We start from the raw sequence: 16,305 nt of genomic DNA, 5'->3' as shown, positions 1-16,305 counted from the left end.
CAGAGATCTGCGTGACCTAGATTCAGAAGACTACCTGATCTCAGGTCAGTTGTGTAGCCTATGTAAATGTTGGAGCGTGACCGTTCTCTTAATACACCCATGGGCGTGACAAAGGTACAGATCTTGGGATTCTTACGTAAGCAACTAGCTTTGTTGAGCTTCTATGTATGTCCTATTTACCCACTGAACTGTCGTTATTCAACTCTGACAGGGTAAAATCGGTTTTGCATTCTATTACCCCTTTAAAACACGTTTCAGATCAAGTCACACTCTTACGGTGCTTTCCTATACAGTGGGTTTACTAAAATGCTCCGCATCACCAATGTTGTAAAGACAAATTCCGTTTGCCAAAAAACTTAATGTGACACAAATAATCTGCTGGGATGTAAGAGCATAGATGGGTGACGTTAGTGACATGAGGACGGATTAGGTTATGTAGCCTAGGTTACATAACTGATCGACTGGGAAGAAAAATGATACCACTCAAATAGGAAGTTACCTGAAAATTAAAATGTCAGGGCTTCAATATCATCTCCAGACCTATGTTTAACTCTCTGTGAAGTAAAGCAGCTTCTTCATCAATGGGATCGTAGACAAAAGGAAATGCCATGTTTCGAGAAATAAAATGTTTTATAGTCTGCCTAACATAGTTAATAAACCAACATATATATTTTTTTATTCGTGCCGCTAACAAACTGCGCTAATATGTGCCTGATCCAGACTGAATAAATGAATGAGGAAATGAAAGGGCGCTGTGTCAGAGGAAGGAGACTGAGAGAAACTCGGTTCACAGGCTCAGTTACTATAGTAACTGACTCAGAGGTGAAGTTACCTCTCTTTCTGAAAAAGAAAACCCAGAGTTTCCCTCATCTCAGGGTTAACAAACTCAGAGTTTTCACTAAACATGCTTTCTGAAATATCACCCAGGAGGGAAACGTAGTAATAACAATGCCGGAATAGCCCTTTATCAACCTTTATCCAATATGCTGGTATCATTACAGTTTACAGCCTCTTGCCTGTTTATGTGCATTGCTATGGTTGTTGTACACGGTGGAGGTGGGCGTGGTCTGCAATCAGCTGCAGTGGAGACAGGTGTGGGGATGGCTCATGAGAGCAGTGCCAGGTGAGGTTATTGTCTCAGCTGACTGTTGTTGGACTAATTACACCCTCTCTTTACACGCATTAGCGTGCTGGCCCTTCAGATGACATTCATTTTTGTTGGATTCCGGCACATGTGGGTAGCCTATTGAGGGAAATGAGATAGCTGACAAAATGGCTAATAAACATAATAATATACTCGACATTAGGTTGGGACGATTGGAAGTAAAATGAATCATTCATTAGAGAGTTGATATTAAATAGCAGGAAATCTGGGACAAAGACACAAAGGGTAGAGAGTATTACAAAGTTCATTAGGCGGTTGGGTTGAGAAGATGTAAAGGAAAAGGTAGAAAAGAAGATGTCACATTTACTTGGTTAAGGTTAGGGAGCACAGGATTATTAAGTATATTATTCTTATTGAAAAAGTCAGAATCAGAAAATTGTGAAGGATGTAGAAGTAGGGAAAAGGTAGAACATGTGTTCCTGGAAGTGGAACGTGAAGGATATAGACTATTCGTGTGTGGCCAGTGAACCATAGAAAATGAAATGTTTTGTTCAATACATTTAGTGAGACTGTGAACATTTATTGACAACATAATAAAAGTGAGGCTATATAAAGTCTTTATTCCTTCAAATCTTTCTCCTCATCTTCTGAGTGGACCATCTGCTTCTCGGCTTTCAGCAGTCTCAGTCCTAAAGAGAAGGAAAACACAGGTTGTCAGCTTGAAACTATTGCTACGTTTACACATGGCCGGCTATTTTCATAAACTGACATTTCAACCTATCTGTTTTCAAAATAACATTGTGCACAGCTGTCAGTTTTCAGAAACACATACCCGCGTATATATGCCGTCAAGAGCATGCCAAACCTGTAGGTAGCAGTGTAACAAAAAACTCAAGCCCACTTTAGTCAAATCAGAATCCCAAAAATAGCAACAACAGCAACCAATCGTTTCCTCTTTCTCTCTCTCGGCTGCCTAAACCTCCACTTGTCTCAGTTTACATGCAAACAAAGTTTTCCAAACTCTCCACTCTGGCCAGAGGTTTTACAAAGAATCGTTTTCAGAGGCAAATTCCCTCTTTGCGTGTAAATTAAGGGCACAAACGAAGGGAAATGTCTGTTTTTCAAAATAAACATGTACGTGTAAACGGGGTATAAGAAACCAGTTCCCTGTGAGGTTTGCTTGGGGACAGGTGACAGGTAACAGGAGCAGTCAATCTCACAGGTTCGACACAAATCGCCAGGTTAGTTTAACTTAGAGCTGGGCGATATTGGAAAAATCTAATATCACAATATTTTTGACCAAATACATCAATGTCAATATCGCGGCCATTTTGTAGGGTTGACTATTGGTGCTTTCACAAAATATTAACACAATGAGATTTTAGATAAATAATCCCAAATAATGTGGATACAATGACTAAGTGGGTAAAGGCAAATAATAGAACTGGCAAGTTAAAAAATTGACACCACTTTACTGTAATGTAATCTTTAAAACCAGGAAATAACAACACTACAATGTTACGCTATCCAAAATCTAAGACGATATCTAGCCTCATATATCAATGCCGATATGATACCGATATATTGTCACTTAGAAAGCTACTTCCTGCTTCAACTGTGAATGACTGTACATCAGGCACGGCGTTATGGGTGGGCCTGACGGGCCTAGGCCCACCCACTTTCAACAGGCCCACCCAAAACATTTCCTCAAAAAACATTAATTAATTAATATATTATAATTTGGTGAAGAATTATTAAAAATCGGAAAATAATCTCATAATTTGTGCTAAAATTGTGTAAATGTTTTCAAAAACAATTTAAAAAAACTGGTCATGTCTAATTTTATGTTTCTGCACAAGTTCAGCAGACAGTGAGGTTCGGATCGGATGTAGCCTGTCTGTATGCTAGGCTAGCTCCCAGTGATCTGAGAGTGTGAAAATCCTTTCCAGTAAAGGACAAGGTTGCAACAGTCGTTGTTTAGGTACCTTAAACGTGCACGAACGGTCTGAGTCATCGCTGCAACCAGGAGATGAAGGAGAGCTGACATCCACAACGCCGAGCACATCTTTGTCTCGGACACCGCAGGATGCTAACGTGGCTAGCGCGACCAGCGCCGGTGCTAATGCCTTTGCCTCTGCCTCGCGAGTGGATGATATATCCCCTATGGATATAGTCCTGTGGATCGGTCTTCCGTGGATGAGCCCGCAACTCAACCAGTGCTAAAGTATCCGGTCACTTCTTCTGCGGAGTTTAATTGTGTACGACCGCCAGAGGATAACAGTAAGGTATGTGAAGGCTACTCTGCCTGTATTGTATTATGTCGTTATATGAGATATATGGATTATAATAATCAATTCATAACCCGCTACAGAAGCTGCAAGCGCAGTTCTATTTCTATAACAGATTGTTACTGTTGTCAAGTTGTTTTTCCCTCATGGTTTTCTCTTGTTATGGCCAATAATGCTTTAGGGCTATTAATGCGATTTATTTATTTTTGTTAAACATGTTTAACATGAATCATCACACTAAAGTAAGGAAATAACTTGAGTCTTGTTTTACATGACAGATGACGTTGTCAATGAACACGTTCTGTGGCCGAGTATTGATTGAAACTGTCGGGCAGTGTTGTTGATTTGTATATTGTTGAAAACTTAAAACAGTTGAAAAGAATTGTGAAATATTCGGCCTCATGTTATACGAGCAGAACTAAACTATGTTTGGGGAAATATTAGATTCCTGACCACTTTTACAGTCTATAGGCCTTAGGTTAGGAGAGATGCGCTATAGCCCAGCCAGGTACGGTGCGTAATGGAGATTCCAAAGCGCTCTTCTTTTGGTCAGAACCAAGGAGAGCGATCGTGGATAGGTCCGTCCTTTGCACCGAAACTTTTTACAATTCAACAACATATAAATGGCATCAAGCTATTACAATCTTTATTATGTAAGCACATATAATATATATAACAGTATATTAGCCAGTCATTTTTATTAGGTTAAACAGGGATTTGATAACGTTTTTAATTTAACCCCTTAACGCCGACTGTCGCTAATTTGCATCAAACCCCTTCCATTCCGACTGCAGGCGAGATAGCGTGTGTATTCCCCCCAATGCCGGTTTGTTTAGATGCGATACATACCTAGGAACCTTTTGCATGCGCTGGTTTCTCGTAGGACCGGTTGGAGTGGGAGATACATCCGGTTCACGGAAGCGAAATTAACCCTAACCCTTAACCCTAACCCTACCCCTACACCTAATCCTACCCCTAAACCTAACCCTACCCCTAAAGAAACTACTGTCAATGTTAGGGAGTAGGAGAGTGTTTTCTTTCTTGCCGTTGTCAAGATCCATGTATTTGTCATTTACAGTTTAGAAGTTCTAACAACTTTGTGACATGAATGAAATCTACTATGTGTTTTATTAATTTTACCATTTTGTAAAGAATTTTACCATAATGTCTGTTGTCGCTAATTTGCATCATACCTAAATTTATATCTATTCCATATGCTATAGACAAATTAACAATCTCAACTTAATTTAGCATCAGCTTGGAGCCAGAAACACACATAATATTTTGTTTGTATAATTGTGAATAAATTCAGGCGTCAAGGGGTTAAGGCCCACCCACAATTGGTCTGGCCCATCCAAAACTGGAATCCTGGCGCCGTGCCTGCTGTACATGTTGTAGTTGCTGCGGTTTTCCTATACAGTGAGTGATGATTAGCAAAATTCACTCACTTTCTATTTGGGGCCTAAATTAAGTGACTTAGATCATGTGAATCAACATAGTCTGATCGTTTCTTGACCTGTAGGACTTTGCTGAAGTGATTTTGCCATGTCCTCAGGCCAGATCTCACCAATTACCTTGGCGGTTGCAATGTCATCATAACTGATGGGTAGTGTTGTCCAAATGGAGCTTCATCAACCATTTGTTGTATTTGTTGAGCCCACTAGATGGCGGTCTTGGTTTAAAAATAAAAAGGCCCAAGGAAGCAATTCAGTGTGCTTTCAACCATTTGTTGAACAGAGATCGCCATCTAGTGGGCTCAGAAAATAAAGAAAATGGTTCATGAAGCTTAAAGAGACTTTGGTCTTTCTCTCTTGTGGCTGCCAAAACAGTCCCCTCGCTCTTCTGTTCTGTGACTGAGGAGCACTCATTTCCAACACTCTTCTATTGAAAAAATTTAACATTGAATTGAATATTAAAGGCAGCACTAAATAAAGAATGACAGAATTTACATTCTAATGCAGTTTTCTGCTGATATGTTCTTTCAACTAGGACAAAAGAATCTCTGTCTTTCGCAATATGTCACAGCCTTTTGCGATGTGTTTATTGCACAAGTTGATCTTGCAATGACAATAAAAAAACAATGTATTGTGCAGCCCTACTTTGAACACCAGACCAAAACCACTCACAGCATCCACTTCAAAGGTCCTCGACTAGGAGTACATCCCATGGCCCTTATTTAATAGCTCCTTGGTCATCACTCATCGATCATCGGCTGAACCGGAAGTTGTTCTGTCCCTCCTCTCTGAAGGCCATCTCAAAGCTCTTATTTCTGCCCCGAGGAGTGAGGAGCAAGCATCGAGGAGCTATAGCCGAGGATACACGAGAGCAGCCTTTTCTGGAAGCCGTGCAGCTGAAGGAGTTGCTAACTCCGCCCAAACAGCTGACAAATTCATGTATCGTCTCATCCCTCTAAAACACATTTGCTCGTTGCCTTTCTCCTCCTGTGATATCCTCGCGTCTCTCCTGTGCCTCTGCGGTGGGAGGGACACGAGGAAGGGAGGCAAGTGGAGGACTTAAGGATGCAATTTAAGCAACATGAGATGCAGCTCAGGAGTCAGAGTTCTCTCCACATGTACTGCCACCAGTTATCATGCGACCAAAGTTCCATACTTAGATCACAAGATGACAGCCAAACCATTGTCATTAGCGGATGACGACCATAGTAGACGTAGTTGAAAGCCCCAGTAAAAGCTTATAAGTCAACCCTGATTCAAGATTATTTTATCCTAGTATACCCAATGTATAAAATGCACAAATTATAACCCACTACTTTGTTTAACCATGTTGAAGAGTTTTCTAATGTTAACAAATTACATATTTTAACCCAAACCATTTTCTTTTCCTAACTTTAACAAATATATTTTGTCTAATCCTAGTTAAAGCTTAACTGTGGTGCACATAAGGGTTGTTTTGGAAGGTAATCACAAATAGATTTAATATTATAGACACAAGCTTCAAAAGGCAGCACAGATCCCTGTTAATAATAATCACAAAATACATGTACCATTCTTAGGTGACACAGACCTGGTATATGTGGATGAGAGTTGAGGACAGGTGTGTCTTTTCTGCGAGGTTTCTTCTTTTGATCTGCCTCCTGATTCTGTGTGCAAAGGGCCTCCTCTTCATCGTCCTTCATCTCTGACTTCCTGTCCACCAGGCTCTCCTGCGCCTCCTTGTCTGTCACACAGCCAGACAAACTGTTAACATTGTCAATCAAATCCATAGAAGAGACAGACTTTTACAGAAGAAGGGAACTTAAATAACAGCTCTGTTTTTATTCACACCTGTTAGTGGATGAAACAATGCAAATATTTAAAAGGTGGTCATTCTGTCTAGAACAGCAAACGCCGTCTGATTTTCTAAGATGGCATTTCTGCTTATTTTTTTGTTCTAAAACACAGAGTTGAACCGTTGCTTTTTCAGGCTCTGACACACCAACCCGACAGCTGACCTTCGGCAGAAAAGGCTCCCCGAATTGGTCAAAAAGTGCCTCGGAAGACAACGAAGCAACGCCGACTTCAGCGTACGTTTTGCGCATGCGCGAGACATAATAATGTCTCCATAACAGCAGGTGGCGCTAATCTGTATTGTCGCCCAAAAAATGAAAACCGACAACTGATTGGACCAACGCGTCATGTGGGTCTGGCTTCTCCCGGATTTCAAACCCAGACCATAATGGCGGCTTGTTCAGAATACGATCTCATATTTTATGAAAATAGTTCATCGAAACATGTTTCTGAAAACATTTTAAGCGACAAATAAGCCATGCAGTTGGTGAATCTGTCTTCATTTCAGATCAACAAATGTCAGTTTAAAAGATTTTCGTCAGATTTTGAGAGGCGTTAGTCACGCTCATCCCGCTCGTCATTTCCGGGTTAATTCAATTAAATTTTATTTATAGTATCAAATCATAACAAGAGTTATCTCGAGACACTTTAGAGAAAGAGTAGGTCTAGACCACACTCTATAATTTCCAAAGCCCCAACAATTACAGTAATTCCCTCAAGAGCAAGCATTAGCAGTAGCTATTGCGAGGAAAAGCTCCCTTTTAGGAAGAAACCTTGGCAGACCCAGACTCTTGGTAGGCGGTGTCTGACGGGGCCGGTTGGGGCTGTGATGAACAGTGGCAAATAATAGTCACATTAAAGATAATGGATCAGTGACTACAGTGGTAGTCGTAGTAGTTCATGTCATAGCAGGGCACAGGAGGGCGTTGCGGGATGTAACGTGGGACAGCAGAGCATGGATGGACGCAGTGGACGCAGCAGGTAAACTCCCCAGAGCAAGGTTAGTAACAAGCTTTTCTGGGACACGGATGCACACAAAAGGAAACAAATGAAAAAAAGAGATGAGAGAGCAGCTCAGTGTGTCATAGGAAGGAAGGAACTTCCCCAGCAGTCTAGAATTATAATAGCATAACTAAGAGAGGCAGGTTAGAGAGAGGTGCCGGATCGGGCTTGAACTCTCCCCTGCCGGATCGGGCTGTACTGGCCTGCCTCCCTCTACTCTCACTATATTATTGATTATATGATAGATGAATCTGATGACTATGAAGAGAAGCAGGTGGGCTGGATTAGGCGGACGCTGCAACTCCTCATTCCCTAACTTGACGACTATTAAGAGGAGCAAGTGGGCCTTGTTAGGCGGATGCTGCAACTCCTCACTCCCTAACTATAAGCTTTATCAAAGAGGAGGGTTTTCAGTTTATTCTTAAATGTGGTGGCGGTGTCTGTCCCTCAAACCCAAGTTGGGAGCTGGTTCCACAAGAGCGGACCCTGATAGCTGAAGGCTCTGGCCCCCAGTCTACTTTTAGAGACTCTAGGAACCACAAGATACTAAGAGCTCTTCTAGGTATGATGGTGCTTGACCATTTAGAGCTTTGTAGATCAGGAGGAGGATTTTAAATTAGATCCTAGATTTCACAGGAAGCCAATGCAGAGTAGCTAATACAGATGAAATATCGTCAGAACACGTGCTGCAGCATTCTGGATCAGCTGGAGAGTCTTATGGGACTTATTTGAACATCCTGACAGTAGGGAATTACAATAGTCCAGCCTGGAAGTAACGAAAGCAGTTTTCAGCATCGTTTGAGATAGGATGTTCCTAATTTTGGCAATGTTATGAAGATGGAAAAAGGCTGTTCTTGAGGTTTGTTTTAAGTGGGCGTTGAAGGATATATCCTGATCAAAAATAACTCCTAAATTTCTGACAGCAGTGGTGGAGTACAGGGAAATACCATCCAGAGTAGCTATAGCGCTCCAACAATCAGATTGGCCATTGAGTCCAACTGACCGCCTTCCGATTTGACATGTCGAATCGGCCCAAATGAAGCCCGATGTTTCCTCCGACTGACGACTGCACAGAACACACCAAACAGTCTCGAGTCACTGACCTCACCAGACTGTCCGACGGCCGATAATCGGGTTGGCGTGTCAGGGCCGTTAGAGAGTCAGTTCATCCAGATCACAACAAAACTAAACTTATTTTCCCATTTACTCTACTGCATCAAGCCATGCAGCTAGCTATTAGTTTCAGCTTGGTTTGTTGTTGTCATTTTAAGCCGATCCATGAACATTTCCAAACCCTAACCACTCATTTTTGTTGCCTAAACTCAAGTAGTAGTAGTAAAATTGAGACCATTTAGTTAAATACAACGGTCACGTGATTCAAACAGCCATCGCGGTCACCTGCCCGCCCCTTTTCTAAACAGCTTCCAAAGAGGGCTTCTTAGATTTTTTAGTGTTAACAAACTATCTTGCGCGTCAGGTTATCTGAGTCCACCTTAATGCTAACTTAAGGTGGGCTGACCTTTAAGGTGGACCAGCGATTCTCAATTTAGTCACAAGCTGCTCATCTGTACTTAGTGTGAGCTAAAAACACTTTCTATTGATTATAGTTGTTAGACCAGACATTTGTAGCAATTGCTCCTCCCTCATTATACAGGAAACAATTTAACTTATTACTGTGAAAAATAAAATAACATCTTCTCATGCCTATATTTTTGTATCTATCTATCTATCTATCTATCTAGATAGATAGATAGATAGATAGATAGATAGATAGATAGATAGATAGATAGATAGATAGATAGAGATAAGTATATTGCTAAGCATAGCATATAGATATTGGTAATGATAAAATCCTAACAATACCCATACCTAACTGGCAGAGATGCAGTTTATCTGTAAGGATTTTTATTACCACTTTTTACTTTTCTTTTTTAAAGATGCAGAATTATTTATACGGAAAATATGAAAATCATAAGAAATCGGTCCATTATTTGATTATTCTTTGTGATATTTAGTATGTTTAAAAAAAAAAAAAAATCACAATCTCAATGTAAGTTGTGTTTAAATTGGAAATCATGAACTTCCATGACTACCTTCGAAGTCACTGTTCCATTATCTTTATTATGACTATTATTGCCACTGTTCATCACACCCCCAACCGGCCCCGTCAGACACCTCCTACCAAGAGTCTGGGTCTGCCGAGGTTTCTTCCTAAAAGGGAGTTTTTCCTCGCCACTGTCGCAACAGCCACTGCTAATGCTTGCTCTTGAGGGAATGACTGTAATTGTTGGGGCTTTGGAAATTATAGAGTGTGGTCTAGACCTACTCTATCTGTAAAGTGTCTCGAGATAACTCTTGTTATGATTTGATACTATAAATAAAATTGAATTGAAACATATGACTATTATTTGAAAGAAAAGATGGCCAGAGCGCTGCGCTTACAGTGTTTGCTCTCCTGTGTCATCAGTCGCTGTTCAGGCTCCAGGGTCGACCTCATACAGCCAGTCGTCATCTCTGAGGCCCTCGGGGCTTTCTGCACAGATCACATAACACACACACACACACACACACACACACACACACACACATGCACAATCACAATCCATTATTCATTAGTGGACCTTATGACACTAACAAAGGATAACGCACTTTAGGGCTGTGTGTGCATGTGTGTCTGCATGTGTGCATGGGTGTCTGCCTCTCTGACACATCTGCTTTACTTTTAGACGAAACTGCATCAACACAAGCTTTGATCAAATCACCACATTCACATGGCAGTTCTTTGTCTCTGCGAGCTTCATCATTGCCTTATATACCTCCCTTTTTATACCTTTAAACATTTAACATGTCCAAATACAACACGTGTTTTAGCATTTTGTCAAGTAAGTAGATGCAATTGGATGTGATTTTCCGAATGGATAAGGAAGAGAAAACCCAGAAGAACTACAAAAGAAAGAAAAGCGGTAAAGTGACAAAGAACGTGGCTGCAAATAAACAACAGAGAAGCAACAAAAGGGAAAACAAAAGCATGAGAAAACTCAAGCTAAAAGAGGAATACACATAAAAATGAAGACAAAAAAACAAACAGCCCTGCCGAAAGAGAGAATGAAAGTGTGTTCTTACCTCAGTCTCAGCTGTGTCAGACTGACGGGCTGGAGCGGTGTCCCTCTGGGTTATAAAGCTTGGAGGAGGAGCATCTTCTCTCCTCTGCAGCTATTATCTGCCCAACCCCCCTCCGACAGGCAGGAGAGCTACGAGCTACGGAAGGGCTGCTCAATATCAATAGATATCTTATTAGCTCCTCCCAAGAGAATGGCCGTCTGAATACACCCTCATATTATACTCGTGTTCATGAAATGTGTGACACATATTGTTATGTACGTTTCCAAATGTTAAATTCCGAAAGAAGTTCCACATCGTTCTAATTAGCTTGTTTATTGGTGGGAATGCATTCCCACCAATAAACAAGCTAATTAGAACGATGTGGAACCTATGTTCTTCTACTCCTTCCACATTTTTCAAAATAGAAACTTCATTCAAACATATATAATATATAATATACAAATTTTTGCAGGCATATTTGACCTATTCGAGTTTGACACAGATTCACACATTTTCAACCGCTTTGTACTCATTCATACATTGACCGAGAAACACCATTCAAACGTTAAAACGTTCCGCATCTTTCATTGATTCAGGGTAGTATTCAACTTTCAAATCCCAGTAATACTTCAATATATTCAATGACATTCATACTAATTAAACACATTCTCACTTTTTCAACTGTTCTCACTACTTCACCTTCTTCTTACACATTCTAGCCAGCAATCCAGTGGAGTATTAATGCTAAATTATACTTCTGCGTAAAATCTGCGCCGTTGCTACGCAGGAAGGTACGTGAAGACACAAACCTACGCCGGACCCTATGCCGTAGCCTGACGTGCACCTCTCGAAAAATGTAACTACACGTTGCGTCGCGTTGCATTTTGCGTTGCATTTTGCGTTGCATTTTGCGTTGCATTTCGTGTTACATTTCCCTGGACTTATTTCCTGGTTCTCCTTCTCCATAAACAACATGAAATCAAGGAGAGGGTTAACTTTTCCTGCTACACATTTCCCACCGTGGTCACAAAGAGTTTCTTTCACTATGACTCTAGCGATGGTACTCCCTGCAAAGCTAATCGCCGGCACTCTCTCACTGATCCCTCGCTCGATCACCCACTCCACACAAACACACACACACACATACACACACACGCAAACTCGCCGCACACACCAGCGCAAGTATAAACTTCAGGCCACTTACGTAAGCTACGGCAAAAGCTCTGCGTGGAGTGTTGTAATGTAACACAGTACAAATACTTTGTTACTGTACTTAAGTACGTATCCGTACTTTAGTTTGTTTTATAAATTTCTGGTGACTTTTAATTTTACTCCCCTACATTTCCTAAATAATAATTTTACTTTTACTCCGATGCATTTCCCCTAAGCATCTTTGTTACTCATTACTATAAAATCCAAAGCACTGACCACAATGACGACTGTGGGGAAGATAACGTTACACACCTGTGGCCGTATTTGCAAGAAATGTTTGAGCAAGTTGCCGTGAAAGATTCTTCCTCACAAAAAAATGTTTCTGTTCTGTTTAGGCTTTTCTCTTTGTTGATGTCAGACTTTGAATTTGGTGTTTAACAAGGTGTGGGAACCCTGAATATTATGTTTAACTGTAAGGAAGCCACAAAGTTCATAATCAAAGTTCTTTAACTTTTACGTCTAATAATCAAGGACAATGTTCTCAGAAAATGACTTTTGATAATTAAATATAGTAAGTATCAGATACTTTAAGACATTGACTTGAGTTATTTTCTAAAAGGTGACTTTAACTTTTACCAAAGTAATTTTCTGGCAAGATACTTGTACTTTTACTCGACTATTTGATTGTGTTATGTGTTTACTTGTGGTTGATCATATTAAACTTGCTTTTCAATTGATAATATTGTTCCATATTCAACTTTCAGATAAAACCACCTTAAATTTCCGCTCCCTCCATGTTGGGGCCCCGGCAGGTCTGTGACGGGTTCCTGGACGGGCCGTGGCTGGAAGAAAATCCCCCGCGATGACATAGTGAGCTTGGGGCCGACTGGTAATGCCTAAGTGCTGTGTGTAAGAAAGATTGTTGCAATGTTTGATCTATCCACCAGGGAGAGCAGTGATATGGACAAGCCATTTATTGGCCTAAGAAATCAGCTGTTATCATATTTGATGGAGCCTACAGATGAAAAAATCTGTAAAAAAAGCTAAAGCTACTTTATCATATAATGTTGACGTGAAAATATTCTGCTGAAGCATTTTGTAAAAACCCTGATTAACTACAGATGGCTTGTTTGTTTTAATGCTTTAAAGATGAACTGAACTGGAATTTGAGTAAAGGTTATATAACAGATGTATTTTATTTCTTCTCGTTGGTACAATGATTAAAATGGCTGAATTTGTTAAAAGGGATGAAATGGTACATTGAAAGTGTTGTTGTTGTTACATGGGCGCCGCCATGTTGGAATTCCACAACCTGCTACGTCACTGGCATGGTAAGCAGCCATAGAACGTAAACAGTCTGAGGCTAACGGACATGGCTGAGGAAACGGCAACCAACAGGTTTAGGGGGGTTCATACTGAATTGCCCCTGGCTACAGTAATGAATTGTATAGGGCTAAGGCAGCTGGGGTTACAATACATTTCCACAGGCTACCTTTGACAAGGAAACTCCTCAACTCATGGCTAGCTGCCTTAAAACTGGCTAGCCCTCCAACAGCCCCTGGCTTTAGCCAGCATTTTTTAGCGACAGACTATTTAGAGAGCTGTACTTTTGATACAACAGAGTCACTGGTGAGGGTTAAGTCCAACAGACTGAAACCTGAGGCCATACCCTCAATGATAGACTTTTCAGGCTACAGTACAGGGCAGACCGATAGACCAACGGCAAGTACCAACACCAGCGATGCTATCTGCTGCAGAGACAGGGCGCTGAAACGCTCCCATCAGTCAGAGGACAGAGAGGTAAAAACGTAAGGACTCCGGGGAGTAAACTCCCCAGAAGCTAGGATTAGTAACAAGCATTTCTGGGATGGGATGCACACAAATGGTAATAGAAAGGGAGAGGAGAGAGCAGCTCAGTGTGTCAAAGCAAGGAAGGAAGTCCCCCGGCAGTCTAGAACTATAATAGCGTAACTGAGACAGGACATAAGGAGAGGTATCCTGTTAGGGCTTTGAACTCTCCCCTGCCGGATCGGGCTGTGCTGGCCTGCCTCCCTCTACTTTTGTTATATATTATTAATCTAACAATTATGAAGAGAAGCAGGTGGGCCAGTTAGGTGGTCCTCACTCCCTAACTATAAGCTTTATCAAATAGGAGAGTTTTAACTTCATTCTTGAATGAGGTGACAGTTTCTGCCCCCCGAACCCAGATTGGGAGCTGGTTCCATAGGAGAGGAGCCTGATAATTAAAGGCTCTTGCTCCCATTCTACTTTTAGAGACTCTAGGTACCACAAGTAACTGTGCATTCTGGGAGCGCAGTGCTCTAGTGGGACAATAAGGTATTAGGAGCTCTTCTAGATATGATGGTGCTTGACCATTTAGAGCTTTGTAGGTCAGGAGAAGGATTTTAAAATCAATCCTGTATTTTACAGGAAGCCAATGCAGAGAAGCTAATACAGGAGAAATATGATCTCTTTTCTTAGTTCTTGTGAGAACACGTGCTGCAGCATTCTGGATCAGCTGGAGAGTCTTAAGGGACTTATTTGAGCAACCTGACAGTAGGGAATTACAATAGTCCAGCCTGAAAGTAACAAATGCATGGACTAGTTTTTCAGCATTGTTTTGAGACATGATATTCCTAATTTTGGCAATGTTACGAATATGAAAAAAGGCTGTTCTTGAGGTTTGTTTTAGATGGGCGTTAAAGGATATATCCTAATCAAAAATAACCCCTAGATTTCTGACAGTAGTGCTGGAGGCCAGGGCAATACCATCCAGAGTAGCTATGTCTTTAGATAATGAAGTTCGGAGGTGTTTAGGGCCCAGCACAATAACTTCAGTTTTGTTAGAGTTTAACATCAGAAAATTATAGGTCATCCAGGATTTTATATCTTTAATGCACGCTTGAAGTTTAGCTAGCTGACTAGTTTCATCTGGTTTGATTGACAAGTATAATTGGGTGTCATCCGCATAACAGTGAAAGTTAATTGAGTGTTTCCTAATAATATTACCAAGAGGAAGCATATATAAGGAGAATAGAATTGGTCCAAGCACTGAGCCTTGTGGAACGCCATGGCTAACTTTAGCGTACTTGAAGGATTTATCATTAACATTAACAAATTGAGATCGATCAGAGAAATAGGACTTAAACCAGCTTAGAGCAGTTCCTTTAATGCCAACTAAGTGTTCCAATCTCTGCAACAGGATTGTATCGTCAATAGTGTTGAATGCAGCACTAAGATCTAGTAAAACAAGAATGGAGACCTTTGTCTGCAGCAGCTAGAAGGTTGTTAGTAATTTTCACCAGTGCCGTCACCAGTGCTATGATGCTTTCTAAATCCTGATTGAAAGTCATCAAATAAACTATTGCTATGTAGAAAATCACATAACTGATTAGCAACCACCTTCTCAAGGATCTTGGATAGAAAGGGAAGGTTAGATATAGGTCTATAGTTTGCTAAGACCTCGGTATCGAGGGTGGGTTTTTTCAGAAGAGGTTTTATCACAGCTATTTTAAATGACTGCGGTACACAACCTGTTAATAAGGACATATTGATCATATCTAGTAATGAAGTGTTTACCACGGGTAACGCTTCTTTGAGTAGTCTTGTTGGGATGGGGTCTAAGAGACAGGTAGATGGCTTAGCTGAGGATATCTTTAACATTAATTGTTGAAGGTCTATAGGATAAAAGCAGTCTAAGTATATGTCGGGACTAGTTGTTCTTTCTAGTGGTCCTGCAATTAAAGGTGAACTGTTAGAAGTTGATTGCAAAAGGTAATGAATTTTATCTCTAATTATTATAATTTTATCGTTAAAGAAGCTCATGAAATCATCACTACTCAGAGCTAGAGGAATAGATGGCTCAGTAGAGCTGTGGTTATCTCTCAGCCTGGCTACAGTGCTGAAAAGAAACCTTGGGTTGTTCTTGTTTTCTTCTATTAGTGATGAGTAATAGTCTGATCTGGCCTTTCTTAGGGCCTTCCTATAGGTTTTGAGACTTTCTTGCCAATCCAAACGGGATTCTTCCACTTTGGTGGAACCCCACTTACTTTCGAGGTTTCGCGAGATTTGTTTTAATTTGCGAGTTTGGGAGTTATACATAATATGTAATTGAATTCATATTTTTTAAGAATATTTACTCACTTGTACTTACAGTCATTCATAATCACACTAAGGTATATATGCCCACAGTATTGATCTTCACAGTAATCATCCTATGTGTAAATTATCAGGACAGTTACTGCACCAACTGGCAGCGTGAAAATATTTTTGTCTAAAATTGTAAATTTTACACTGCTAAGACTACACCAGTTAAGCTGTTTGATAAACTATCTGGCAATGTATGGTGGGCATTGTGTGTTCTGGGCAC

At 40.7% G+C, this 16,305-nt stretch overlaps 1 protein-coding gene across 1 annotated transcript; it reads right to left on the bottom strand.

The window, feature by feature from the left end:
* Nucleotides 1-1,687: 1,687 nt before the first annotated feature.
* ppp1r17 (protein phosphatase 1 regulatory subunit 17) lies at nt 1,688-10,882 on the bottom strand. Its single transcript, XM_028568791.1, has 4 exons — nt 10,806-10,882; nt 10,125-10,215; nt 6,418-6,570; nt 1,688-1,794 (listed from the first exon to the last, which is right to left on the bottom strand). Exons 2-4 carry the CDS (start codon nt 10,192-10,194, stop codon nt 1,724-1,726), a joined length of 294 nt encoding a protein of 97 aa, XP_028424592.1. The 5' UTR covers nt 10,195-10,215; nt 10,806-10,882; the 3' UTR covers nt 1,688-1,723.
* Between the last annotated feature and the right edge of the window lie 5,423 nt (nt 10,883-16,305).

The sequence above is a fragment of the Perca flavescens genome, chromosome 22 (genome assembly GCF_004354835.1).
Source record: "Perca flavescens isolate YP-PL-M2 chromosome 22, PFLA_1.0, whole genome shotgun sequence".
NCBI classification, from domain to species: domain Eukaryota; kingdom Metazoa; phylum Chordata; class Actinopteri; order Perciformes; family Percidae; genus Perca; species Perca flavescens.
The sequence above is the reverse complement of the archived record's forward strand: the minus strand, read 5'-3'. Positions and strand labels throughout refer to the sequence as shown.

Bases quoted from the DNA above. Each gene is read 5' to 3' on its own strand.
- ppp1r17 (XM_028568791.1), bottom strand. From the start codon at position 10,194: ATGACGACTGGCTGTATGAGGTCGACCCTGGAGCCTGAACAGCGACTG. The intron at 6,571-10,124 runs GTAAGCGCAGCG...GCTGTGTGACAG, and splicing joins GACACAGGAGAGCAAACACT to ACAAGGAGGCGCAGGAGAGC. The intron at 1,795-6,417 runs GTCTGTGTCACC...CCTTCTCTTTAG, and splicing joins CTCTCATCCACATATACCAG to GACTGAGACTGCTGAAAGCC.